Below are 24,176 nucleotides of genomic sequence, written 5' to 3'. Positions count from 1 at the left end.
GCATAAATTATTAAATCGTTTACTTCAATAACTCTGTAAAAAAACACAAATAAAAAACACCCATATGAAATAAGCAGGGAGCACCACTAGTTTAGTTACATTTTATATATTTCAAATGATTTAAGAAAAAAAACAAAACAAAAAAAAAAACCGACCTCTTTAAAGTAATGTTTTAACTATGACGTACACATATTCTGTTAGCCAGAAAAACAAAGAAAGGGCATGGCAGGGACAAGTGAAACAAGAAATTCATAATGAAATATTACCAAAAATGAACAAATATATTTATCAGTAAACAAGTCCTGACTTGCCTAAAATGGCTTATTTTTGCCACCACAAAAGGAAATTGAAGAAAATAAGAAATTGTGATCTTCAACTTGAAGTATGGAGCATCCCAGTGGAATCAATCCGGTTATTGAGGCCCTGTCAAAAATTAACCATCTTGCTGTTGAATGAAAGGGTTTGGAATAGCCTCCATGCCATCCTGCGGGCAAATAAGAACCACAGATGTCCCTCTGCAAACAACAAGTCCAAGCTGCCGTGTGTCCTCTGTTAACTTGTATTGGTCATCTGGGTCTGTAGAGAAGAGATAATACATTTAAAAACACATTGGTAAAAATAGAATGCCAAGTGTCATCTGTTGCACTTGCCGTCTATGGAGATTTATCATGCTCGTCTTGAGAGGAAATTAAAGCTTTCACACATTTAAAACTACGGGACAAGCATAATACCAGTTCAGACTTTATAACACTGGGGACCTCATTTAGGGGCCTATTTACCAATTGGTGCAATAAGCGGCAATAAAAAATGAAGTATGGCTGAAATTTCCAATAAACTCATGCAGGGACAGGGGTTCCGATAGTAGCTAGTCCCTGCGATGTATAAGAAGCAAAGTGATCGCTGATGCAGAGATTACCAGAGAGGGATCCTTGGGATTCCTCTCTCAAAAAAACTTTGCTGTAGGCTACATCCCTTAGGTTAGAATGGCTAATGCCATCTAAAAATGGTGATGGCCATTGTGGCAAAGTTCCATAAATGGTCGCTATGCTTTTCAAAGCTTGATAAATATTACAATTTAGCAGCCCCCATAGAACTCTCTGGGGGCTGTTTTTGAGAATGAAAATGGTGGGACTGCAGCACATCTCCCCCATTCTTAAATCCTGGATTTACTAAAGTTCTGTGGTTGTCAACCAAACTCAAGTTCTCCCCAAAATTAATTTGATATATTTACGCCAATAAAAGGTGCATATTTAAGTATTTCTGTTCTGCATTTATATATCAAATTGTCCGTATTTAGATTTTAGTGTATCTCAGACTTGCAGCCCTGTAGACCTGGAAAGGTGAAATGGGAGCAGATAAGATTAAGAGGAGTACAATAAGGGTATGGCCATTTAATTGAGCACGCTGCCTGAAGATGCAACCATGGATGGTTCCACAGATACGATTCTTAGGAAATAAGATTAAGACAATAATGAAGGTGAAAATCATAGCACTATTGGTATGCAGTCACTAAGTCACCAAAGGGCATTAGCCTTACCTTAAACACACATTGGGGCGATTAAATTCTTATGCAGGAATTTAGCTCTTGGACTGAAGGCCCCCATACACCAGCAATTGTGCAATTTGAAATCGATTGAAAAAGGGAAAGATTTTTATGCACAATCAGTTGTGGCAAATCTGCAATCGACTGAAAAAGGGAAAGATTTTTATGCGCAATCGATTGCAGATTTGCCACAACTGATTGAAAAAGGGAAAGATTTTTATACACAATCGATTTCAAATTGCACAATTGCTGATGTATGGGGGCCTGAAGTCCCTGGGAGCCATTTAATGAATTCCCACAACTAGCCACGTGACTGCATTTATCACAGATGTGAGCAAAAATCTGCGTTAGGGGCTGGTGGGAAATGCTGGGCACACTATAACTGCATCGCGCTCATCACAGGAGGAGTTGCTCAATGAGCTTAATCCTGTGCATGCTCAAGCAAAATAGTAGCCGTCATGGGGACTGAATAGCTGTCAGGCACTTAGCCTAGGAGTTACATTTCTACGTAAGGATTGAATCGCCCCACTTTGATGTCAACATAATATACCGAACCCACACTATTTAGACGCTTCTGAATAGCCGTGTGCTTCATTCATTATGTCTTATTGATTAATAACACTGCCAAGAGTTTCTCTTGTGTGTATGATACTTCAGTGGATTAAACTGTGTAAAAATAGAGTAATGCAACTTTTGCATTTATAACAAACTGAAATTGCAGCTCTACATTGGGGCTTATGTAGAGTTGGACACAAGGCAGTTTTGCGGACACTGTACATGCACAGGGGCCAAGTGTATGCAGCTATGGGCAATGTAGTTGTATACAAAATATAGTGCTGTATGGGGGCGCCAATGTTATCACACCACTCCTACTTTGCAGAGTTGTATAGACCATGGCATTTCTAGAGGTGACGGAATAGGTATAACTGAGTAGTAATGGGGCGTGCGCACGTAGGCAAAGTTTAGCGAGGATGAGACTATTAGAAGTGTAATTATGCACATTTAAGATCTCCAGCACAAAGGGCAGGTGCAAGTACAGATTGATAACTATGAAATAAAGTATACAGATAGCCGGGGCGTTCTGGCCACAGAACATACGGGCAAATATGTGCATTTAGTTCCATGCACACAATGCAAGTGTAATTACGGACAACGTGCGTTCAACGATGCATTTTCCCCATTACCAGAAGGCTTAAATACATCTTTTTGTATGCCTGCACAGTCCTAACGTACAGTGGGCCTGATTCATTACGGATTGCAATATTGCTAACGCACGCAGTTCAACTGCGATAGCATGCTACTCCATTGTGATCGCAATGCAAACTCAGCACTGCATAAGGACGCCCACTTTACATTGCGTAATAAATAGCAGAATAGCAAAACCATTGGTACAATCGAGTACCATCGCAGCCTCATGCACACTTGCACAAGCCCTGACCTTACTCAGAAATTGCTAACAACCACACACTATCAGGCCTCACACTGCGTATGGCATCGCAGTGGCTAATTTATGCATGCCCCTGCAACAGCGTGCAAAATCACCAGGCCTGCGTTTCCCCAACCCACCCTTCCCCCATCAACACCCACAAATGGTGCTTCCTGTCAAACTCTCTGCAAGGGGACTGCGTAGCCTCTGTGATCGCAGTCCCGATCGCAATAGCTAGTTCAGCGCACTGCGATACATACGCATGCACAGAACGCAACGATCGGCCGATTGCGTGCGTATTAGCAACTACGATCCAAGCTGATCAGGGCCAGTAGCAGCAGAAGTGGTGATGTGTGCACAGCCAATGGGAGCCTGTCTACAGGGATCAATAAGAAGTTGCAAGCAGAAAGTGAAAGCTCACACCCCAATCTAGTCATAAATTGCTGGTAATCACTTTCAACTAGCCGAAAAGCAGAAGATTGTTTATTTTTCAAAATTTATATCTCCTGGCAAACAGTTTCACCATACAGTTCCACAGTTTCCAAAAGCATTTTAGGATTCTGGCAACGGATATGTGATGATGGTTTTAAACACACCTTTGTAGAAATAGTAGTTCACAAATCTGACTTATTAAATAAGCCCATATGTTGACGAAATAATGTATCTGCGATCTCTGTCAGTATAGTGAGGTGTCCATAAGCAGTGATCCATGCTAACCTGCAAACCGTTCTCATGTACCAGGAGACAATTTCTGAATACTGTTCAGTCTGTGGGTTTAAGTGGGTAGACTGTCAGTAGCCCCATGGTTTATATGGTCCAGGACGTTGGTGACCTCCATCTTAGACAAATAAGCATAACCTGGTACTCTGACATTCAGCAAGATGTGTCCCCCAGCGTTCATGGCTGCACTTTTCCCTACAAAATCAATTGCATGTGACTGCCTTGTGTTTCCCTGACAAAATATTAGAATCTGATTTATGTGGTTTTGTTTTCATGTATGATTGCATTCTAGTATATAATGTTAAATGTACTCCATATAAATTTGAAATTATATTCTCCATACTAACAGCCACTGGTCAAAAATATGAGGACATTTCTGAGTAAACCGAGCAAAAGATAAAATGATATATGGTAAGAACTTACCCTTGTTATCTCTATTTCTACGAAGTCCATAGGGTTCCACAGGATACCTTGGGGTATATGTGTGACGTCAGTCATCGGGCACCATAGAGTTAAGCTTTCAGCCTCCCAGGATGCACTAGGGTCCCCCTCCTATACCCCGCCCCGAGCCAAGGCACCTCAGTTAGTTATCAAGCCATAGGCCGGAGGAGGAGAAGGAAGAGAGAGAACAAAGATCTGGACACACACAAGAATCACATTCTCACCAGAGGGAGACGGAAAAACCGGTGACCGGAGCAAAGCCCATCTGCAGCACAGGTGTGACAGGGCAGGAGTCCTGTGGGACCCTATGGACTTCGTAGAAATAGAGATAACAAGGGTAAGTTCTTACCATATCTCATTTTCTACTTCAGGGTCCATAGGGTATCCACAGGATACCTTGGGGATGTCCCAAAGCAGTATCCTTTAAGGGTGGGGACGCTCCTGTGCAGAAAGGAGAATCCGCCGCCCGAAGGAAGCATCCTGAGAGATGAAGGTATCAAACCTGTAATACCTCACGAAGGTATGGACAGAGGACCACGTAGCAGCCTTGCAGATCTGGACTGCAGAGGCACCACGTCGAGCTGCCCACGAAGGACCCACAGACCTAGTGGAATGAGCCTTCACAGAAGGAGGAACCAGCAGGCCTTCATGAAGATGAGCTTCAGAAATAGCCATACGGATCCAGGCCGCCAAAGTTTAAACGAAGAAGTGCGGTCAACATAAGTCCTTAAGGCCCGCACGACATCCAAAGAGGCCTCACCCACTGACAGACCAGGTGAGTTAAAGGCCGGAACAATGATTTCCTCGTTAACATGAAACTGGGAAACAACTTTGGGAAGAAACTCGGGCCGAGTGCGGAGCACTGCCCTGTTCCCATGAAAAACCAAGAAAGGGGGTTTACAAGAAAGAGCCCCTAAATCAGAAACACGTCTGGCCGAAGCAATAGCCAGAAGGAAAACAGTCTTAGCTGTTAGCCATTTAAGATCCACTGAGCCCAGTGGTTCAAACGGCGGTCCCTGGAGAGCCCTCAGGACCACAGCCAAATCCCAAGGCGCCACAGGTGGAACAAAGGGCGGCTGAATGCGGAGAACACCTTGCATAAAGGTGCGCACATCCGGGATTGTAGCAATCCTACGGTGAAACCAGACAGACAGGGCCGAAACCTGTACCTTCAAAGAAGCAAGGCGAAGCCCATGATCTAGTCCCGCTTGTAGGAAGGCGAGTATCCGAGACAGACGAAATTCCCGCGGTGCATAACCTCTCGGTCGACACCACTGGAAGAACGTATGCCACACGCGATGGTATATCCTCGCGGAAGACTGCTTCCGAGCTCGTAACATGGTATGCACCACAGAGCTGGAAAACCCCCTGGACCTCAGCATGGCTGTCTCAACAGCCACGCCGTCAAAGACAGCCGAGTCAGGTCCGGGTGAAGACAAGGACCCTGTGACAGAAGGTCCGGTCGTAGTGGCAACCGCAGAGGACTGTCCACGGACAGACCCTGAAGGTCTGAGAACCAGTGCCGTCTGGGCCACGCGGGAGCTATCAACAGGAGCGTCCCTCCTTCCTGTTTGAATTTCCGGATTACCCGTGGAAGAAGGGAGACCGGAGGGAACAGGTATGCGAACCGGAACGTCCACCTGACGGACAGAGCATCCACCAGAGACACCCCTTCGTCTCTTGTGCGAGACCCGTACACCGGCAACTTGTTGTTGTGCCGGGACGCCATGAGGTCGATCTCTGGAACACCCCATCTGTCCACCAGCAGTTGAAAAACGTCCGGGTGCAGGGACCATTCCCCCGGATGAACGTCCTGGCGACTTAGAAAGTCTGCCTCCCAATTTAGCACTCCCGGGATGAAGACCGCTGATATGGCCGGAAGATTGCGCTCCACCCATACCAGGATCCGAGAGACCTCCACGAGAGCCGCTCGACTTCGGGTTCCTCCTTGCCTGTTTATGTAGGCCACGGTGGTAGCGTTGTCCGACTGGACCTGTACCGGACGACCCTGGAGAACCCGATGTGCCTGCTGGAGAGCATTGAAGACCGCACAGAGTTCCAAGATATTGATTGGAAGCTCCGCTTCTGTCAGCGTCCACCTGCCCTGGAACAAGTGTGGACCCGAAACTGCTCCCCAGCCCCGAAGACTGGCGTCAGTTGTCAACAGGACCCAATTTGGAACCCAGAACGGACGTCCCTTGCTGAGATGGGTCGTCTGTAACAACCAGGCAAGGGACAGGCGAACCTCCGGGGTGAGCACAATCGTCTGGGACTTCAGAGACTGAGGCAGCCCGTTCCACTTGGACATGATCAGGTGCTGCAGAGGTCTGGAGTGAAACTGGGCATATTCCACCATGTCGAACACCGACACCATGGAGCCCAGTAACCTCATCGCCGAGTGTAGAAACACCCGGCGGCTGTGCAGACAACTGCGCACCCTCGACTGCAAAGCAGAGATCTTTTCCCCCGTCACGAAGATCCTTTGCTGTTCCAAGTCCAATAAGGCTCCGAGGTGCAGAATCCGCCGAGACGGGATTAGAGTGGATTTCTGCCAGTTGATTAGCCAGCCGTGCCGTTGCAGTAGCGCAATGGTCAGGTCCAAGTGGCGTAGAAGGAGCTCTGGAGATCTTGCCACCAATAAAAGGTCGTCCAAGTACGGCAACATGCGGACTCCCTGCAGCCGCAGAGAAGCCGCCATGACCGCCATCACCTTGGTGAACACACGTGGTGCTGTCGCCAGGCCAAAAGGTAACGCCCGAAACTGGAAGTGGTCGCTGCGGATTGCAAACCTGAGGAACTGTTGATGGCGCAAAAGAATAGGGACATGCAAGTAAGCGTCCTGTATGTCCAATGACACCATGTAGTCCCCAGGTTCCAGCGCCAGAATGATGGACCGTAGGGTCTCCATCCGAAACTTCGGAACCCGCAAAGACTTGTTGAGAGCCTTGAGGTTGAGAATCGGACGATACGACCCATTGGGTTTCTGTACCAAAAAAAGATTTGAATAGAAACCCTGGCCCCTCTGGGAGAATGGAACAGGCACTATAACTCCAGCCTGGAGCATAGTGTGCAATACCTTCCGCAGCTCCGTAGCCTTGTTCCGGTCTGATGGTAGACCCGTGGTGAAGAATCGAGCCGGGGGTCTGTGCCGGAAAGAGAGGGCGTACCCGTGGGAGACCACCTCGAGAACCCAAGTGTCTGTCCTAGTGACCAACCAACACTGGGCGAACTGCAGCAGGCGGCCTCCCACTTTGGGATCCCCCAAAGGGAGGCCCAGACCGTCAGGCCGCAGGTTTGTCATCTGGCTTAGGGGCCGGACGTCTGGTACTCCATGCCTGCTTCCGGGACTTGGCCGATTTCTTAGGGCCAGCCTGTCGAGGAAAAGACTGTGGTTTGGGCCTGCCCTGGGCCCTATAAGACCAAAAGGACGATGGTCCAGAACCAGAAGGAGCAGCGGCCGACGGGAGACAAGCCGATTTGGCTGCCGCCAGCGTGGCCACAATCTTGTCCAGATCCGGACCGAAGAGAACTTCTCCAGTAAATGGCAACGCCTCCAAACCCTTTTTGGAATCTGCGACCGCCTTCCAGGATCGCAGCCACAAGGTGCGACGAGCAGCCACCGTTGCTGAAGAAATTCTAGACACCAGAGTACTAATGTCTAAGGCCGCCTCGTTGATATAAGTGGCCGAATCACGGAGATTACCAATCAACTCCGCCTGTTCGGCCGGACAGTCGGAATCAAAAGACGCCTCTAATGAATCCGCCCAGCGCTCCATCGCTCTGGCAACCCAGCAAATGGCCATAGCCGGCCGTGCTGCCCCCCCCCGCAAGGGAATAAGCGGACTTCAGGCAGATCTCCACTTTGCGGTCCGTAGCATCCTTAAGGGAGGACATGGATGGCATCGGCAATGTGGCACTACGGACAAGACGGGTCACGTGAGAATCCACCTGTGGAGGGGATTTCCACTTTGCAAAATAATTATCCGCGAACGGATAAGCCACTGCCAGGCGCCTCTGCGGCTGGTATCTTTTGCCAGGCTGTTTCCACGCCTCCTGTAAATGGTCCACTAACTGACCCGAAAGAGGAAAGACTGTGGCATCGCCCTTCACATCCTTAAAAAAGGCATACTTGGATTTAGCCGCTGGAGGAACTTCGTCCTCAATCACCAAGGCTGTGCGGACTGCCCGAATAAGTCCAGGAATATATACCTTGGACTTAGCGTCAGCGTCCTTAGTATGGAGAGGTTCCTGATCGTAAGGATCCAGAATCTCCCCATCATCAGACGTCCCCTCGTCATCCTCATAAGGAGCAGACAAAGACGCCACCGGCCGTTTATGTGGCCGCATCACAGACTCCCCATGCAACACATCCGACAAGTGCTGTACAGAACTCGTCAGGGAGTTAACCCACGCCGGCTCCTGAGACACCGGGAGCAGGGAAATAGGGAGACTGTGGGGTACCACCAATTGTCGTGGGAAACCCTGCATGGGTGACGACACCACTGACTGCTGGGACAAACCCATCGGCGGAAACGCGGGCTGCGGAGCTAACTGGCCCACCAAGGTTGAAAGCGCCTGAGCGAAACAAGCCCAGGGCGGCTCCTGTACCGGTGCTGTAACCGTAATAGGCCGCGCCATAGACAAACACTGCCGGCAGAGGCCCTCCGCGCTACCCTGCCCCTCCGCTAACGGTACTTTACACGTAGCACACTGTAGTTGGAGAGGAAAATCACTTTCAGACATGATGGAACTAAGTATGTGACCCCTCTCACCAATTATATATTAAATAGGCGAGAGACCACCCTGCAGCACCGCACCGCAAGGGCTTAGCAGAAAGGACAGGGACAGTTAGAAAGCTGACAGTTAGAAGAAAAGTTACAGGCAGCAGCGCTAGCACAGTCACATACAATGCAAAGAAAAATCAATTCCTGCACTAACAGCGCTGATCACTCAACTACGCAGACACAGGGCCTGGTAGGACATAGCGCAGCATACACAGACCTGACCCAAATCGGAGGAGAGGTATGCGGGGGGACCCAGACCACGATGCTTCCGTCCAGCGCTTCCAGCAGCGTTCACCATGCATTGAAAAGATGGCCGCCGAGGAGCAGAGAGGAGGCTGGCCTGGGGGAGGAGCGCTGCTACAGGACCAGTCGGCAGTGTGCAGAGAGGGCTGTGTGCAGCGGGGGAGGCGCCGGCTGTGAGACAGGGAAGGCGCGCTCCCCTGGCATGCATTTAACCCCCGGGAAGCCGCAGCGCTGCCGCACTGCTGCGGTCCGTTGTCCCAGGGGGTAGTGGAAGCGCAGGTTCAATACCTGGCTCCACGCTGCAGCCAGTCCCCAGGGAGCCCCCTGCCTGGGGACTCTGGACCATGTGACAGCGGGGACCCAGCGCGGGACCCCGCTGCTTACCTGCTGTCCCCCTTCAATCCGGCCATGGTCCGGAACATCTGGGGTCACCGCTAGCTGTGACCCCAGATGCTCACCAGCATCCCCGAATCGGTACCGGCGTTCTGGTACTGGCGGGGGTGTAGGGAAGACAGCATGGACGTCAGTACTGACTGTCCATGCTGTTCATCCAGATGTGCAGCCACAGCTGCATGAAGAAAAAGCTTCAGGGGCTCTTCTAGCCCCCACTCCAACAGGTGCACCCGACTCCGGCCGGGCACCAAACTAAACTGAGGTGCCTTGGCTCGGGGGCGGGGTATAGGAGGGGGACCATAGTGCATCCTGGGAGGCTGAAAGCTTAACTCTATGGTGCCCGATGACTGACGTCACACCTATACCCCAAGGTATCCTGTGGATACCCTATGGACCCTGAAGTAGAAAGCCCTGTTTTAAAGGGGGAAAGGGTTTAGCTGTAGGAGAAAGCATACCATTAGATGGTGCAATTGTCCTAATGTTAACACTTTTTAGGCATGTTCAAGCTAAAATACAGAGAAAAATGGTGCCACACAACCATAATGGGAGTATAGATTTCCAAAACAATTGTGAAAACTCATCTGTGTGAAGACCTTGAAAGAAAGATGCCAGTTGAACAGCACTCACCTCTCATATACTCTATGGTGCCATCCAAAACAAGGTTCAACAGAGGATCAAATCCCTTCAGGACTCCACTTGCTAATAGAAAAGAAATGGCAAAAAAAAAAAAAAAAACAACAATGATGAGATAGGAGTCAGTAAATTAACCCTTGCATTAATTTTATGTTCCAAAATGCTTACATTTCTAATGATTTGCAAAACCTAAACTATATTAATATTCATGGTAACATATCCAAATCTACAAATGTTAACTAGCAAAGTACAAGAAAATTCCGTAGAATGATATATTCTGCTCTAGGGCTGTAGAATATCTAGCTGTCCAATTTAGGGGCACATTCCTTCATAGCACAGTTTAGCAATGCTGTAGTGAAAACCCACCATATTGAGCAGTGCATTTTACCTTTCTATGGATTCAGTTAGCCATGGTAACTTACCACGTGGGGAGAAGGGTGGTAGCCTTGGGCTTTTAAGCAAGAGTATATTCAATTACAACCCCTTTTTCTCGTGCAGTAATATTGCAGCTAACACACTTTAACCCATAGGTTCCAGGATAACTACCCGGAGCTATGGGTTAACACGTCCTCGGCACCCATGACTAGGGCACTTACAGCACATTTCTGTTCAAGCCTCCTTATCGCGGGTGCTGCGTGCTGTTATTGAATAGCCCTGGCTGATAAATTAGCCCATGGTTAATTAATGTTGATAATGGAATCTGGCCTTAAAACTTAAATATCATGGTTTAGTTATAATTTAAAATAACAACAAGGTTGAGTAATGAACAGTTTAAGTCAAATTTATGAGAAAAGACATTTAACTGAAATTAAATAATTTTGCCACTGCTGCTTCTAATCTGGGGAATTCAATTCCCCACATCTATTCAAAACACTGCGCTGTTTGGGCGCGCTAAGGATTTCTTCTCGCACCCCCCTGGGGATGCGAGGAGAAATCCAACCAAAGTACCGGGCGTGCAGCAGTTTTTCTGCTTAGCGCGGTGCTAAGAGCCGCGCGCCCAGCACTTTGGTCAGAGAATGCCGGTTAATGCGCCTTAACACCCTTGTTAAGGCGTCATAGGCGCGATAACCAGCATTCTCCAACCACACAGCGCACTGAATTGAATAGCTCCGGGAGCTCGCTCCTGGCGCTATTCAGTTCGCGTTGAATTGAATTGCCCCCTAGTTGGAATAAATAAATATACCTTCTCTCCCACCCTGGAATTTCACTCGAATATTCTTGTCAATGTATTTGGATAAGTCAAGAATGCTTTCCTTTTTCTTCTTTTCTTTGTCCTTGAGTGAGGGAAAAATAACACTTTAACAGAAGAGCACAAAAGTGTGTGTGGGTCAAGAACAAGACCAAAGTTTGCATTGTTTTTCAAGTTCTTGGTAACTGTGGAATAAAAAAAAATAAATAAAAAAAAAAGACAAGGGGACAATCCAATTATCCACGAGGGGTGTGATTTGCCGTTGCCACGGAATTCAAACGCAGGCATCTCGCACCCCTCTTTCAAGCTGAACTCGCTTGATTTTGTGCGCACAGTTTTGATCGAGTTCAGCCTGCCCTCAAGTGCGGCCATTGTGCATCGCTTATAATTGGATTGACCCCAAGATGTCATCTTTGACTCTTTAAAGCAGGGCCATCACTAGTGCAATCAGTAGGTAAACTGCAAGGAAAGTTATTAACACATTTAAACTATTGCGAAAATAGTCTAAAAATCTACAATAATCCCAAAGGTGTTATTTGACATCTTTGCTGCGAAGGACAAGTGGGAATAACCTTTAGCAGCAAAGGTTCAAACGTGGGGGGAAGTGAGGGGATTTTCCTGAAAATCCATCCCTTATAGCAGTGCAGGAACGTGGTGACATGAAAACCCGCCCTTTCCATCAAAAACACTGCATACATTTAACAAGACAGGAAAACAGAGGTGAGCATTAAAAGTGTTGACTCTAGTTCAGGAAACCACAGATTCAGTGGTATCCTATTTTTGAAACAGGAAAGCCTCCTCATGATCAATATAGAATTATTTCTCAGAGTCACGCACATAATTTGAATGTGTGATCACCAGAGAACACTCCTACACTACAAATCATTGTGAAGTCCAGAGATGGGGGAAATAAGGCTTCAATAAAACCAAGAGTGCCCTTATTTGAAAGAAGACGGTCCCTTGTTTCAAATTATGTAACTCTTTAATATCAACCTGAACTGCAAAAATACTAGTGGAGCCAATAAGGAAGACCCTTAATGTTGACAATCTTAACCAACATGTCACTCACAAACTTGGAGGTACACTGGTTTGAAAGAAGGGAGTCCTCTATTTCAAAACATCTGTCCTAACCCTGGCCCTATACACACTTTCATATGGATTGTATTCCAATTAAGAGGGAGGTAGAATTATGCAAGTACTCTTGCCCTATGCAATTCTCAATCCTCTTTCCACCACCCATATACTTCCTCCCTTCTACTACCTGTGTCTCTAGGATACAGTCCTACCCAATGACCTTCCCACACCCCTCAGGGGTGTAGCGAGGGTGGTCTCGGTGTAGTACATTCTCCAGAATCCTGCTTTAGCCAGGGCGCAGGACGAGAGATCAGACATCCAACAGGGGGGGGGGGGGATCAACTGCAGAGCCTGCCCTGAAGCACAGAAAGCTCAGTGATTTCAGACAGTGATCATGGTGTAGGTGGCTCAGCCCAAACCACGCCCCCAGTATGGAGGCACTGATCTCTCTAATCTCTATGTAGTTCAGACTCAGCAGGTGGTCCGCTTCCAGTATGGATTTCTGATCTCCTGCACCCTGTGAAAGTGAGGAGGGGACAAAGGAGAAGAGTAAAGGGGGAGTGCTGTGTATGCGTTTGAAGGGAGGGGAGGTGTGTGTGGGGAAGGAGTCTGTGAGAGGAGGGACAGTCTGTGAGTGGAAGGGGATCTGACTGAGTGGGGAGAGCCATGCGTGTTTTACTGAAGGGAGTATTGTGTGAAGGAGGGGAGCTAAATGAGGATCTCGGTAAGTGGGAGAGCTGTGTGTGGAAAGGAGATCTGTGTGAGGGGAAACTAAGGGGGGAATTCGGTGTGTGTTTGAGGGGATGGGGTGTTGTGTAAAGGGGGGAGCTGAGTGAGGGGGGCTGTGTGGGGGTTCTCAGTAAATGAGAAGAGCTGTGTGTGTGAGGGGTGGATAACTGAGGTAGGAAGAAGAGCTGTCTGTGTGGGGGGTGGGGCGATCTGATTGAGGGTGGGAGAGCTGTGGGATGATTTTATATACTGAATGTTATATATAAATATATATATATACACACACACACACACACACACACACACATTAATATGGGACCCTGAGGCGGTATTTTGCCTAGGACCATGTGGGATCATAATACAGCTCTGGTACTGAGCAGAAGGGAGGAGGGGTGGAGCCATGGGCAATTACAAAGAGGGAGGAGGAGGCAGTCCCCTCCCATCGTCACCCCTGGCTTCTCCACCTTGCCTACACTGAGCTGGGTCCCACTACCCACCCTGGTCCTGGCATCAGGCGTTCCGGGTTGCACAGATTAAGCATCAGTCACAAAGGAGGGGAGAACATGGCGGCTGTGTCCGTGCTGAGGAGAGGCCTGAGCTGGATGCTGCTACTGAGAAACCTGGCTGCATCACCCATCACTGGGAGGAGCCTGAGTGATTAGTCTAGTGAGGTCACGCCTGACTGCTCTGATGCCACATGCCAATAATGCCTGTGGCATAAGGTGTATAAGAGGCATAATCAACACTACTGTGTCACAATGTGAATAAGGACACTACTGTGGCATAACATAAGGGGCACTACTGTGTGGCATAACATACAGTGTGTGTATTACTGCGTAGCACAATATGAATAAGTTGAACTACTGTGTGGTATAACATGAATAATGGGCACTACTGTGGTGTACCATGAATAAAACACCACTGTGTAGCGTAATATGAATTGGGGGCACTATTGTGTAGCATGTGAATTTTGGGCACTACATGTGGCTTAGTGTTCACCCTAGGTCCGGCAGGGTGCCGGACCTAGAGCTAGGGCACACAGTGTCTGAAAAGGGAGCGTGGTCAATTAAAAGGGGGCATGTCTTTATGACGCATCCCCTTTTCAGCACTCTTGGGGGCACGCCCGGCACTTACGGACATGTAGGGCTGCCCCCAAGCACAGCGGTCACTGTGAATGGATGTCGGGCGCTGCTCTGCAGTTTTCCCAACCCGCGGGACACTGCGGCCCGTGGGTGAAGGACAGAACCCAAAGGCTGTTTAAGCGGGGCGCTGCACTGGAGGGCAGGGTGCTTTCTGCACGTCAGAAATAGGGTAGAGCGCGGCGCCCCACTGAAACAGCCTAGCGGGAACGCTATTAATGTGAATTGGGGGCATTATATTACAATACATATAATTTAACATTGATTAAATTACATTTGTATATATCTTAATACTGGAATTACTTTAGTGGGTTGGAATATCACTAGTCCTCCATGCCATGAAACTGCCCCCAATATAAATTTTTCTTTTTCTCTGTAATTCTCCTGCTACATGTTGGACACTCCCCCTACCTGGCACAATTGGGGAGGGGGGGCGGTAGCACAGTGTTCGCAAATACGTGCTATATGGCGTATTTTACCTGGTATTGCAGCCCTGGGACTCACTTCCCCGGGGATGCGCTGTGCTGTGGACAATCCCTGACAGGCTGTCGGCGATTGGACGCAGCACAGCGCATCCCCGGAGACCCGGCACAGCCGCATTGAAGGAAGGAAAAACAAAAAAACAGCGCTGCCGCTGTCATTCAAATAAGCACCGGTCGCGAGCCAATTAGGGCTCGCGGAGCGGCAGCCGGTCCGCGAGATCCAACTGGCTCGCGGCCGGCACAAGCTTTGAATTATGGCAGCGGTATCTTGATGGGATGTGGGCAGGGTCCAGTGTCAGACTCTGCCCGACCTGGACTTCAACTCCCTCCCCTCTGCAGGCGATGTGTGAAGCCCCTGTCCCCGCCGCCTTCCTGAGTACCAGCCACTCCTCCCATGCATGCAGTTTGAGGTGCTATCTCCCTGCCTGTTTTCCAGAGGCCCCACCCTGTCTACTTTGCCCGGCCTGTTCTCCTATCCTGCAGGCTGCAGCCGCTGTGTGAGGGGACCCAGAGCCTCCTGCAATGCAGCAATTCTGCAAACAAAGGTAAGTGTATGAGAAGGGCTCTGTACTTACTCATGTTATGTGGCTGAGGTGGGGGTACATACTTACCTGTGGGGTGAGGTGGCTTGAGGGATGTAATTTATCAGGATCAGTATAAAGATTATCTGGGGAGGGGGGGGGGGGGGTCATGTGGGTTGGGGGAGGTATAATAGTATATCAAAGACTGAGAGATGTAATGCATCTGGGGGTTGATGTACTATAGCAGCACTTAACGTGTCGCTATAACGCTTCCTGCTTTGCGCCTCTTTACGGAGGCGAAGCAGGAAGCACTACCGATGAGAAGTATAAACATCTCATTGGCCGGAGAGGAGAAGCGTTAACTCCCCCCTCCGGCGCTTCCCGCTAGAGACCACAGCACATCAGCCTAGTGCTGATGCACTCTGTCTCAGTTCCGGCCGGCTCCACTGAGCATGCGCGGGATCTCGCAAGTATCGCGAGATCCCCGTGTGCAGCCTGGAGCTGGCAGTCACGGCAGCAGGGCCAGCGCTGTCCCTGCTGTGGGGATAGGGCAGCGCCAGGCTGTAGCTGTTGATAGCAACAGCTACAGCGGGCCGAACGGTCAGGCGATCTGACCGTTCATACATGGCCCAGGCTATCGGCGCTGCTGTCTTGTAGATAGCGCCCCTGTCATTTACCGCCAAACCCCCGATTATACATCAGGTAGAAGCAGTATCGGCGCACATAACGTGCGCTGATACCGCTTCTGAGATTCTTACATCTCCCCCCTGGGGCGGTGTATACTTATATTATCTGGAAGGGAAGGTAAGTTGGGGTGTGTAGTAATGTATCTCCATGGGTTGTATACTATATTATTGGGGGTGAGGTGGGTTAAGGGGTGTAGTATTGTATTTGGGAGTTGTTTAGTAATATTTTGTGCGGTATGCGTAGTGTTTCGTGCGGTGGGGTATATTAATATTATGGGTTGCATACTATGTTCCCTCATGGGCACTTTCATGCAAGAATTCAAACAACAAACAGTGTTTGTGCCCAAAGTTTCAGTCCATCTGGACTTTTAGCAATGTTAATAAAAGTCTGGATGGACTGAAATGGTGGACACAGACACTGTTTGTCATTTGAAGTCTTAAATGATAGCACCTGTGATGTTGCCATTTCTCCAGTACTGTATTGATATTTGTATATCCATGAGGGCACCAGGGCAGCTGCCTATTCTATCAGTCCTGGGCCCCACCGTTTCTGATGGCAGCCCTAGGTGCAGGAGCGCATAACCTAGTATAATATATATTTTACATACACACATGGGCATTCTAGGGGTATGTGTGGTAGCATGTGGGGAGCTCAAAAGCATACATTATGACCTGGGACCCATAAATTGTCAGGTAGGACCCAATTTTTTTTTTTTTTTTAAACTGGATGGTCCCTGGGACCCACATATTTTGTCACTCACCGCGATCAGTGGGTAGCACGCACATGCTCCGGGCACCATAGTTACTCGCTACACCTCTGCACACCCCATTTATTATCTCCTGTGCAATTAACAGTGGGCACATGATGCAATGAAGCACTGGTGCTGGCTGGCAGACACATGGCCAATTGGCATCTGAACTACTTCAGCATACTGCAGCCCGCGGAGAATGATCACCTTGTGGCAGGTGGGCAGTCAATATTAACACCTACCCCCCACCTGGCTGATAACTGCTGCTGTAGAGCCGACATCCTTCAGTCTATTACTATAACTCAATAATAAAACAAATGCAAAATAGAGAGGATACTTCATAAATACAGAAGGGGTAATTTACAACATATTTATATGAACTGGGAAGAGTAAATAGTATTAATGAGCAGATTTCAGGTGGTAGCTAATAAATATGTCTCATCACATGGTAGGTGGTACATGCTAAAAAGGAGGATGAGAATCCATGGGCCTAAATTCCCAGCCTGTAGTACATGGACCCCAAGAGGTATCACAGACAGCTTCAAAGAATACAGATAACACAAAACAAAGTATATTTGTAAAGTTGTATGTACACACACACATCACAAATATACCTAAAAAAGTGTATTTTTAAAACATTTAGTACATATGACTATATATACACACACACATTTATCCAGATTAGGGGGGTCTTGTGACACACAGACGAGCAAGACCCTGAATGGGCACTCAGAAACCATTGAACGACAGAACAGTACGGTTCCCCCTGCTAGTCCGATCCCTCACATTACACACAGCGCACTAATCTGCCCCTCCGCGTACAGACCGGTCACAGTAACGTCATCTACAGTGATAGCGCCAGGCAGGTGTATTCCCCCGGCACCGCGCTGCAGCACCACTCACCGCCATGTTTCCACACCGATGCCGCTCGCTTTCCCCCGCTCCGAGAGCGACGCCACTATAACCGGCACAGGGGGGCACCAAACGCTCCGCCGGTCACATTGGCATTGTTCATTCCCGTCACATGACTCCGTGCCTTTCAGGACAGTAATGTAGCAAAACTGGCTGCTGTACCATGTGTACGACGCCTAAAGTCTCATACATTATTGTGTGTGTTATAATATTGGCTCCCCCTCTTTTTTCCTTGGTAGAGTCTGACAAAAATCGACCTCTCGCGCCACAGCAGTGTTACCGCTCTTTGGTCTCCAGTAAGAGCCATTTTATCGAAGCACATTGCCTGTATCATTACCTCCCGTCACAGGGCTTTAACCTGTCCAAATAAAGCCATGAACACGGCACACATTTAAACACACATAATACCATGTGCTTTCTCTCCACTTTGTAGGCAACAAATTCATCTAACTTTATTTTGTGCCAACATCACACAGGACAAAGTTAAACTGATTTCATTCAGTAATTTCAGCCTTGTTTAATTACAGATGTGCACGCTCTTTCGCCCAAATTACTAGATAACGCAGAACATAATTTATGGGATCCATTTAACAACAAATTTTATTACCAGCAACATATTTAGGGCCATATTCAATATGGGAGCAAAAAGTCTGTGCTGGACTTTTCGGTCCACATCGGTGGTTAGAGTGGGAATAAAGTATCGGGCGCTTATCCCCGTGTTCAATTTAAAAGGAGTGAAAACGGGACCCAGCGAAATTGGATCTGCGAAAAAAACGGGAATTTTCAGGAAATGTGCCTGGGAGCCCCCTAAAGATGTCCTGACATGGAGGATCACTATGGGTACCCCCATTTTTGCCTGCTGAAGGAAGTCGGGCATTGTAAAGCCGCAGCAGGTGCATATTTGCAGCTATGAAGAAGTGGTGAAGAATAGCACTTAACTATTCTTATCAAGTTTGGGGTACATGAAAATGGGGGTAACCATATTTTTAAGTCTCTAAGGTTATTTTTAAAAATTCTGCAAAAATGGCACCTGCCACTACTCCGGCAATGAAGAAAACACCTGCCGCATATAAGGGAACCCCTCTGAAATTAATTTGGCTATTTTAGAAGTGGTTTTTTTTCACCTCAAAATGTAAAATATTTTTTTGGGGTGTCCCGATTTTTCTTTTAAACTTTTTTTGAACACAGATCGTGTTTATGGGCCATTCCCAGGGGTGCAGGCTATTTTTTTAAAGCCTGCACCCCTAAACCCCAATTCTGCACTTTTTTTTGCCAGCTAAAGGCTGGTGAAAACTTAGCCCCGTTTTTTTACAAAGACTTTTCGCACCGGTGAAAAGTGTTTGTAATTGAATATGGGGATAATTGAAACATGCGAAAATGATGTCATCGGCGACAATTTATCGCTGATTCCGACTTTTCGCAGCCAAATTGAATATGGCCCTTAGTCTAGTTGTATCACAGTGATATTACTAATGAATATGCCACTGTTAACATTACTTACCCCTACGGCGAGGTCCAGTGTTGACCCCCCCTCCTCCGCGGCATCCTTCATTCTGTTGCTGGTAGCCTAACACTGTGTCATGTGTGATGGCCAGTCTGCACATGCACACTTTCATTCAGCTGGGACACAATAGAAATGATGTTGCTGGGTTCCCGGCAATGGGAGCCATATTGCTCTCGCCATCTATAGAGGCATCGGAACGATTTTATGTTGGGGGAGCAACATAAATTCTTTCCTTCCCTCGCCACCCCCCACCTGCAACATACCTGTTGCGCAGGAGCTCCTTGGGAATTAAACCCCACCGTGTCCATAGAACCGCACTTTTGCCCTCGCGCGGTTACATCCGGATCGGGACTGAAGGAACAGCGGCTGTTCAGGGGATGTATTCCACTGCACTACATGGAGGAGGTGTAATGTGCGGTCTTTTAACTTAAAGACCACACATTACACCTCCGCCTCCTCCTTGCAGTGCAGGGGCTGTGCAGCTTATTGCTGTAAAGCACAGCCCCTGACCGTCCACGGCCTGCACCTTTCAATGTTGGGGGGGAGGCGAGCTACCCCCTTGCCTCCCCGTTCCGACACCTATGGAGGTGGCTATATACTTCATTTTTTATATTTTACATAAAATACACACAAGAAAAACTTACACTTTTATCCATATGCAGATTTGGTTGCATCTTTCATGTAGAGCTCCTATATTAGAGGCAAGAACTAGCATCTAATACCCCTTTTCCACCAAAATTCCAGGTCTGACCCGGAGTTGGAACAGGGTTCCTATCCGGATCAGACCCGGTATTTATTCAGTGATGGCTCGGGATATTCCCGAGTCAGCGCCGCTCACACCGCAGTCGGGTCTGCATAGACCCGGCTTTTCCGGTGTGAAGTGGATGCTTGGTGATGACGTAATCTCCAAGCGCCACTGAAGCCGGACCAATCGGCCAGCTTGCGGTGCACTGCAGGTCATCAAGACCCAGAGTGTGCCGTACACAAAGCAGGGTTTCACGGGCTACGCCCGTGTTAAATCCTGCTATTTACCTGGGTTGGATTGCCGGGTCACTCGACCCGGCGATCCAACCCTCACCCCTTTTACACCAAGGAGCTGCCCGGGTTACCCCTGCATAACCCAGGTTTTAGCTCCGGTGTAATAGGCATATAAGTCAGATCAGGATACAGATGCATAAAGAATTAGCTAGAATCTTCTCATTTTCTGCCATCTGATTGACTAATTGCAGATTACCTTCTCTAGCTAATTGTGCTTAACTTGCGTTGTGGCTATTAGATGTGTGTTTGCTTGCATTTATTACTGTAAAGCATACTTGCCAACTCTCCCTGATTGTCAGGGAGACTCCCTGAAACAGTAGTAATCTCCCTGAAGAGTCCATCAATCTCCCTGATTTCACCTTACCCCCATTATGAAGCTGATAAATAAAAGAAAAAAACAGAGAAGTGTACATTCAAATGGGATCAATAGTATAATTTCCCCACATTGGTTATAAGGCACAGTGATCCCCAAGGCCCACATGCATTTTCTGAAACGTATCAATGTGTTTTCATCAACACGCAGATCTTACTAACTGCCTTGGAGCTCATTTACACTTGGATGTAAATCCATTTTTCTGACAGATATAGCAATGGAAGCAAGTTAGGACAACAGAACCGGGCAGCTAAAAGAGAACAAAGATTGGTCAACTCAGCAGAGCCCAGCTGGGGAATTTAGGAGACTGCCACTCAGTGGGAGCATCTGGAATTCTACTACTTGTCTTGGTAAGTCCTGGCTGGTGGTTTTGTAAGAGTGGAAATAATCCCACCACCCAGTCCACTTCAGAGGTAATCCCAACCCAAAGGGACCTGGAGCAGTCTATTTGGTGGAGAATGGAGCCGCAGTCCACTAGCTTCGACAGAGCCACAGGCCCTCATTCAGAGCCGTTCGCTATTTGCGGTCGTTCGTTTAAAAACAAGGGGTGGCTATTCAAATGATCCGTACGCACATTGCAGTCTGTTCACACCTCTAAGTCTGAACGAACGAGCAAAACATACGCTCGTTTATTTGTTAAAAACGCCCCCTGGCCGCTCGCACCATACGTCATGTCCGCCATTTATTAGATTAATCGAGTACATCGACCAGCGTATGAACTGCTCGCTATTCTTGTGGTTGGTGTTTGCTACCACAAATTTGCGAGCAGTTCTGGCTCTAAAATAACCCAGTGACGTGGTCATTGACGCTGCTGTTTTAAATATACACACCCATAAAACGCCCGTTTTGACCTTTAAGCACGCCTGCGTTCGGATCTCCACTCCCCATTTTCAAGCACCTTCCCCTGTTACCACCCACACACGCCTCATTCTGTCACTCAAAATAGCAGGCACTTGCTATATAGCGTACAAACGATTTTCGGCCGCACTGACTGGTTCGCGCATGCGTACTAAAAAGCGTACGCATGCGCAGATGTGCAAACATCGCTCGGAACGAGCGTACTGCCGCTAACGAGCGGCTCTGAATGAGGGCCACAGTCCACAATGAGGGGATCAGAAGGAATACTCTAGAAATAGGGGAGGAGATAAATCCGTCTCTCAAGGCAGAGCAAACAGCCAGCAATCTCCAAGGCTAGTCCCTGGGTAATATAGTGCCAGTGGAATTAGTGCCAAAAGGCCAGGCATTCAGGCCGGACTCCAAGAACCAGTATTTGTGCTCTGCACTGGTAAGAAAATGGTAAAAGGCAGTAAACGGAGAGTTCTGCAGTGTGGCAGACAAAGCAACACTAAGTACAACCGTTAGATCTCGAAAACATGAACTGTTAGGAGTCCTTGAGGGGCAAGTATTGCCTCTGCTTCACTAGGATATACTCTGAATGATATAGAGTGATTGTCCACCAATATTCTAAATTTAGAATGCCCTATGTCTAAACTGACATATTTATTGGACCTCTTGTGGTCATAGCTACAAAATATTCTTATGTGGTTAAGCTTCTTTTACCTTCTTTGCAGGGAGATGACTATATTTATATATTTCACACACCTCCACCCACCCTATATACATACCTACTCCCTGGTGCAGGTCAGTCCTCTTCTCCAGTAGGTTTCCCATCTTCTGAAAATAAAAAGAATTAGTGACCCAGACCACAAATAGCGCTATACTGGATCTACAGTATAGCGCTAGCTGAATGACAGGAAACCCACAAGGTTTCCTGCACTTCAGCTGATCTTAGCCGGTTCTATGACAGTGCTCGGTGATTGGCTAAGAGCTGCCTGACTTAGTCAATCATGGCTAAGGTACAGGAAACACGTGTGAATTATGAATTTCTTTGAAGGTGGGGACGTGTTTCCTTGCTTCTCTGGTGTCACATGATACACGTTTCATCGCCTGTAACAATACGCTGGAGGAAGTGCACTACCTCCTCATGGTACAGCGTCAAGTGCACTAATAGTATTCCCTTCCTATTGGTTTTGTCAACTTATGTGAGTTGCTTCAGTACCCAGCGTTATCAGTTTTTCCCATACCCCAGTGAATAATGTTGTGCACAGTACCCATGAGATGTTCAGTTCGTCAGCAATCACTAACTTGAATGCCTCTGTTCTCCTGCATCAAACCTTCAATGTGGCACAAATTGTCATCTGTGGTGGATGTGCTTGATAGCTGGAAAGCTGCTCATCTTGAATGTCTGTCCTACCATTATTAAAGGCAGTGCCCCTAACCCAAACGTGTTTCCATGACATGACAATGGACCTGATACAGAGTTTTACTTGCATTGAGAGCTCCTTTGACCTAATGTTGTGGGTTCACAGCAACATCTTCCAATGTAAATGCCACACTTGGAAACTACTCCAGACTTTTAGCCTGCTTAATTAAGCTGATAGTTTGCACTTTAAAACCATATTCATAATATATAACTGTTACTTGAAAATGTTCTGGTTAACAGCTGAAATAAAAAAATTGTGTCAGTGTCTAAATATATATGGACCTAACTGTGTAATGTGGTCCGTCATCATTTCTGACATACCGGCTCTACATATTGATGTGGGGGTATTTTCTATCGGAACATCAGGAGGTTCCAGCATTACCAGCTACAGGATATCCTGCATATTCATCTATATTAGCACCATTTGGTGAGATCCAACTGATTTTAAAAAGAAGTGACATTTTGTTTTATTTTATTTGGTTATTAACACCTTTACCATGGAGTATCTTTCTCAGAAATGTTACAGGAGAGGGTTCAAGTTTTTGTTCTTACACACATCTTTCTATTAGGAACTTAATAAGAGCTGAAATACAGTATCAGACTTTGAAGCAATCTTTTTTTAATTGATTCAGTCATTTTCCAACAGTGGATTTTAAAACAACTTGACTGTTCAGTAGCTGTTTGGATAAATTACAGTTTCATTCAAATGTTCCTAGTTATTGCATTTCATTATTTATTGTTTTGATTTTGAAATTTTTATCTTGAGGTTTCTTTTCTTTTCTCTTCATATTATTATTTTTAATATGAAGAGAAAAGAAAATAAACCTCAAGATAAAAATTATTTTATATATAATATATATATTTCTATGTTTTAATACATTTATAAATTCATCAGATGTTAGGTGGCAAATCTATTCTCTAGAACAAATAAAGTTTGCAGTTTATAGATTCCTACGGGTTGGGTACGGGATGCCGGCGCTCAGAATACCGACGCCAGCATCCCGACAGGGTCACAATCCCAACAGGAGGTAAGCATACTCTCTTTCCCCTCACCCTGCCCGCAGCCTAAACCTAACCCTCCCCCTAGCGCTTAATCCTCTCCCTAGTGCCTAACCCAAACCCTCCCCCTAACCCCAATACTTACTGTCAGGATGCCAGAGTTTGTGATGCCGGTGCTGGTTGTATAATCTTGGCACAATACCCTTCTGGTACCCTACCAACCATTTCTTTGGTATCTCTAAGTATATACTGATACCTAAAGTGTTTCCCATTTGATCTAATAGTGCGTAAATGTTCAACATTCACAGGCTCATTATCAGCTTTCAGTGAGAAGG

At 47.3% G+C, this 24,176-nt stretch overlaps 1 protein-coding gene across 2 annotated transcripts; it reads right to left on the bottom strand.

Moving 5' to 3' along the window:
- Positions 1 to 87: 87 nt before the first annotated feature.
- LSM7 (LSM7 homolog, U6 small nuclear RNA and mRNA degradation associated) lies at positions 88 to 17,847 on the bottom strand. 2 transcript variants are annotated; one of them, XM_088448375.1, is made up of 4 exons: positions 17,656 to 17,847; positions 11,367 to 11,457; positions 10,178 to 10,249; positions 88 to 576 (listed from the first exon to the last, which is right to left on the bottom strand). In XM_088448375.1, the coding sequence occupies exons 1-4, from the start codon at positions 17,659 to 17,661 to the stop codon at positions 434 to 436; spliced, it is 312 nt and encodes a 103-aa protein (XP_088304501.1). In that variant the 5' UTR covers positions 17,662 to 17,847; the 3' UTR covers positions 88 to 433. The 2 variants fall into 2 exon arrangements, with proteins under 2 accessions (XP_088304501.1, XP_088304500.1); XM_088448374.1 differs by lacking the exon at positions 17,656 to 17,847 and adding an exon at positions 17,421 to 17,540.
- Positions 17,848 to 24,176: the final 6,329 nt, after the last annotated feature.

The sequence above is a fragment of the Taudactylus pleione genome, unplaced genomic scaffold (assembly GCF_031769625.1).
Source record: "Taudactylus pleione unplaced genomic scaffold, aTauple2 ptg000454l, whole genome shotgun sequence".
NCBI lineage: Eukaryota > Metazoa > Chordata > Amphibia > Anura > Myobatrachidae > Taudactylus > Taudactylus pleione.
The sequence above is the reverse complement of the archived record's forward strand: the minus strand, read 5'-3'. Positions and strand labels throughout refer to the sequence as shown.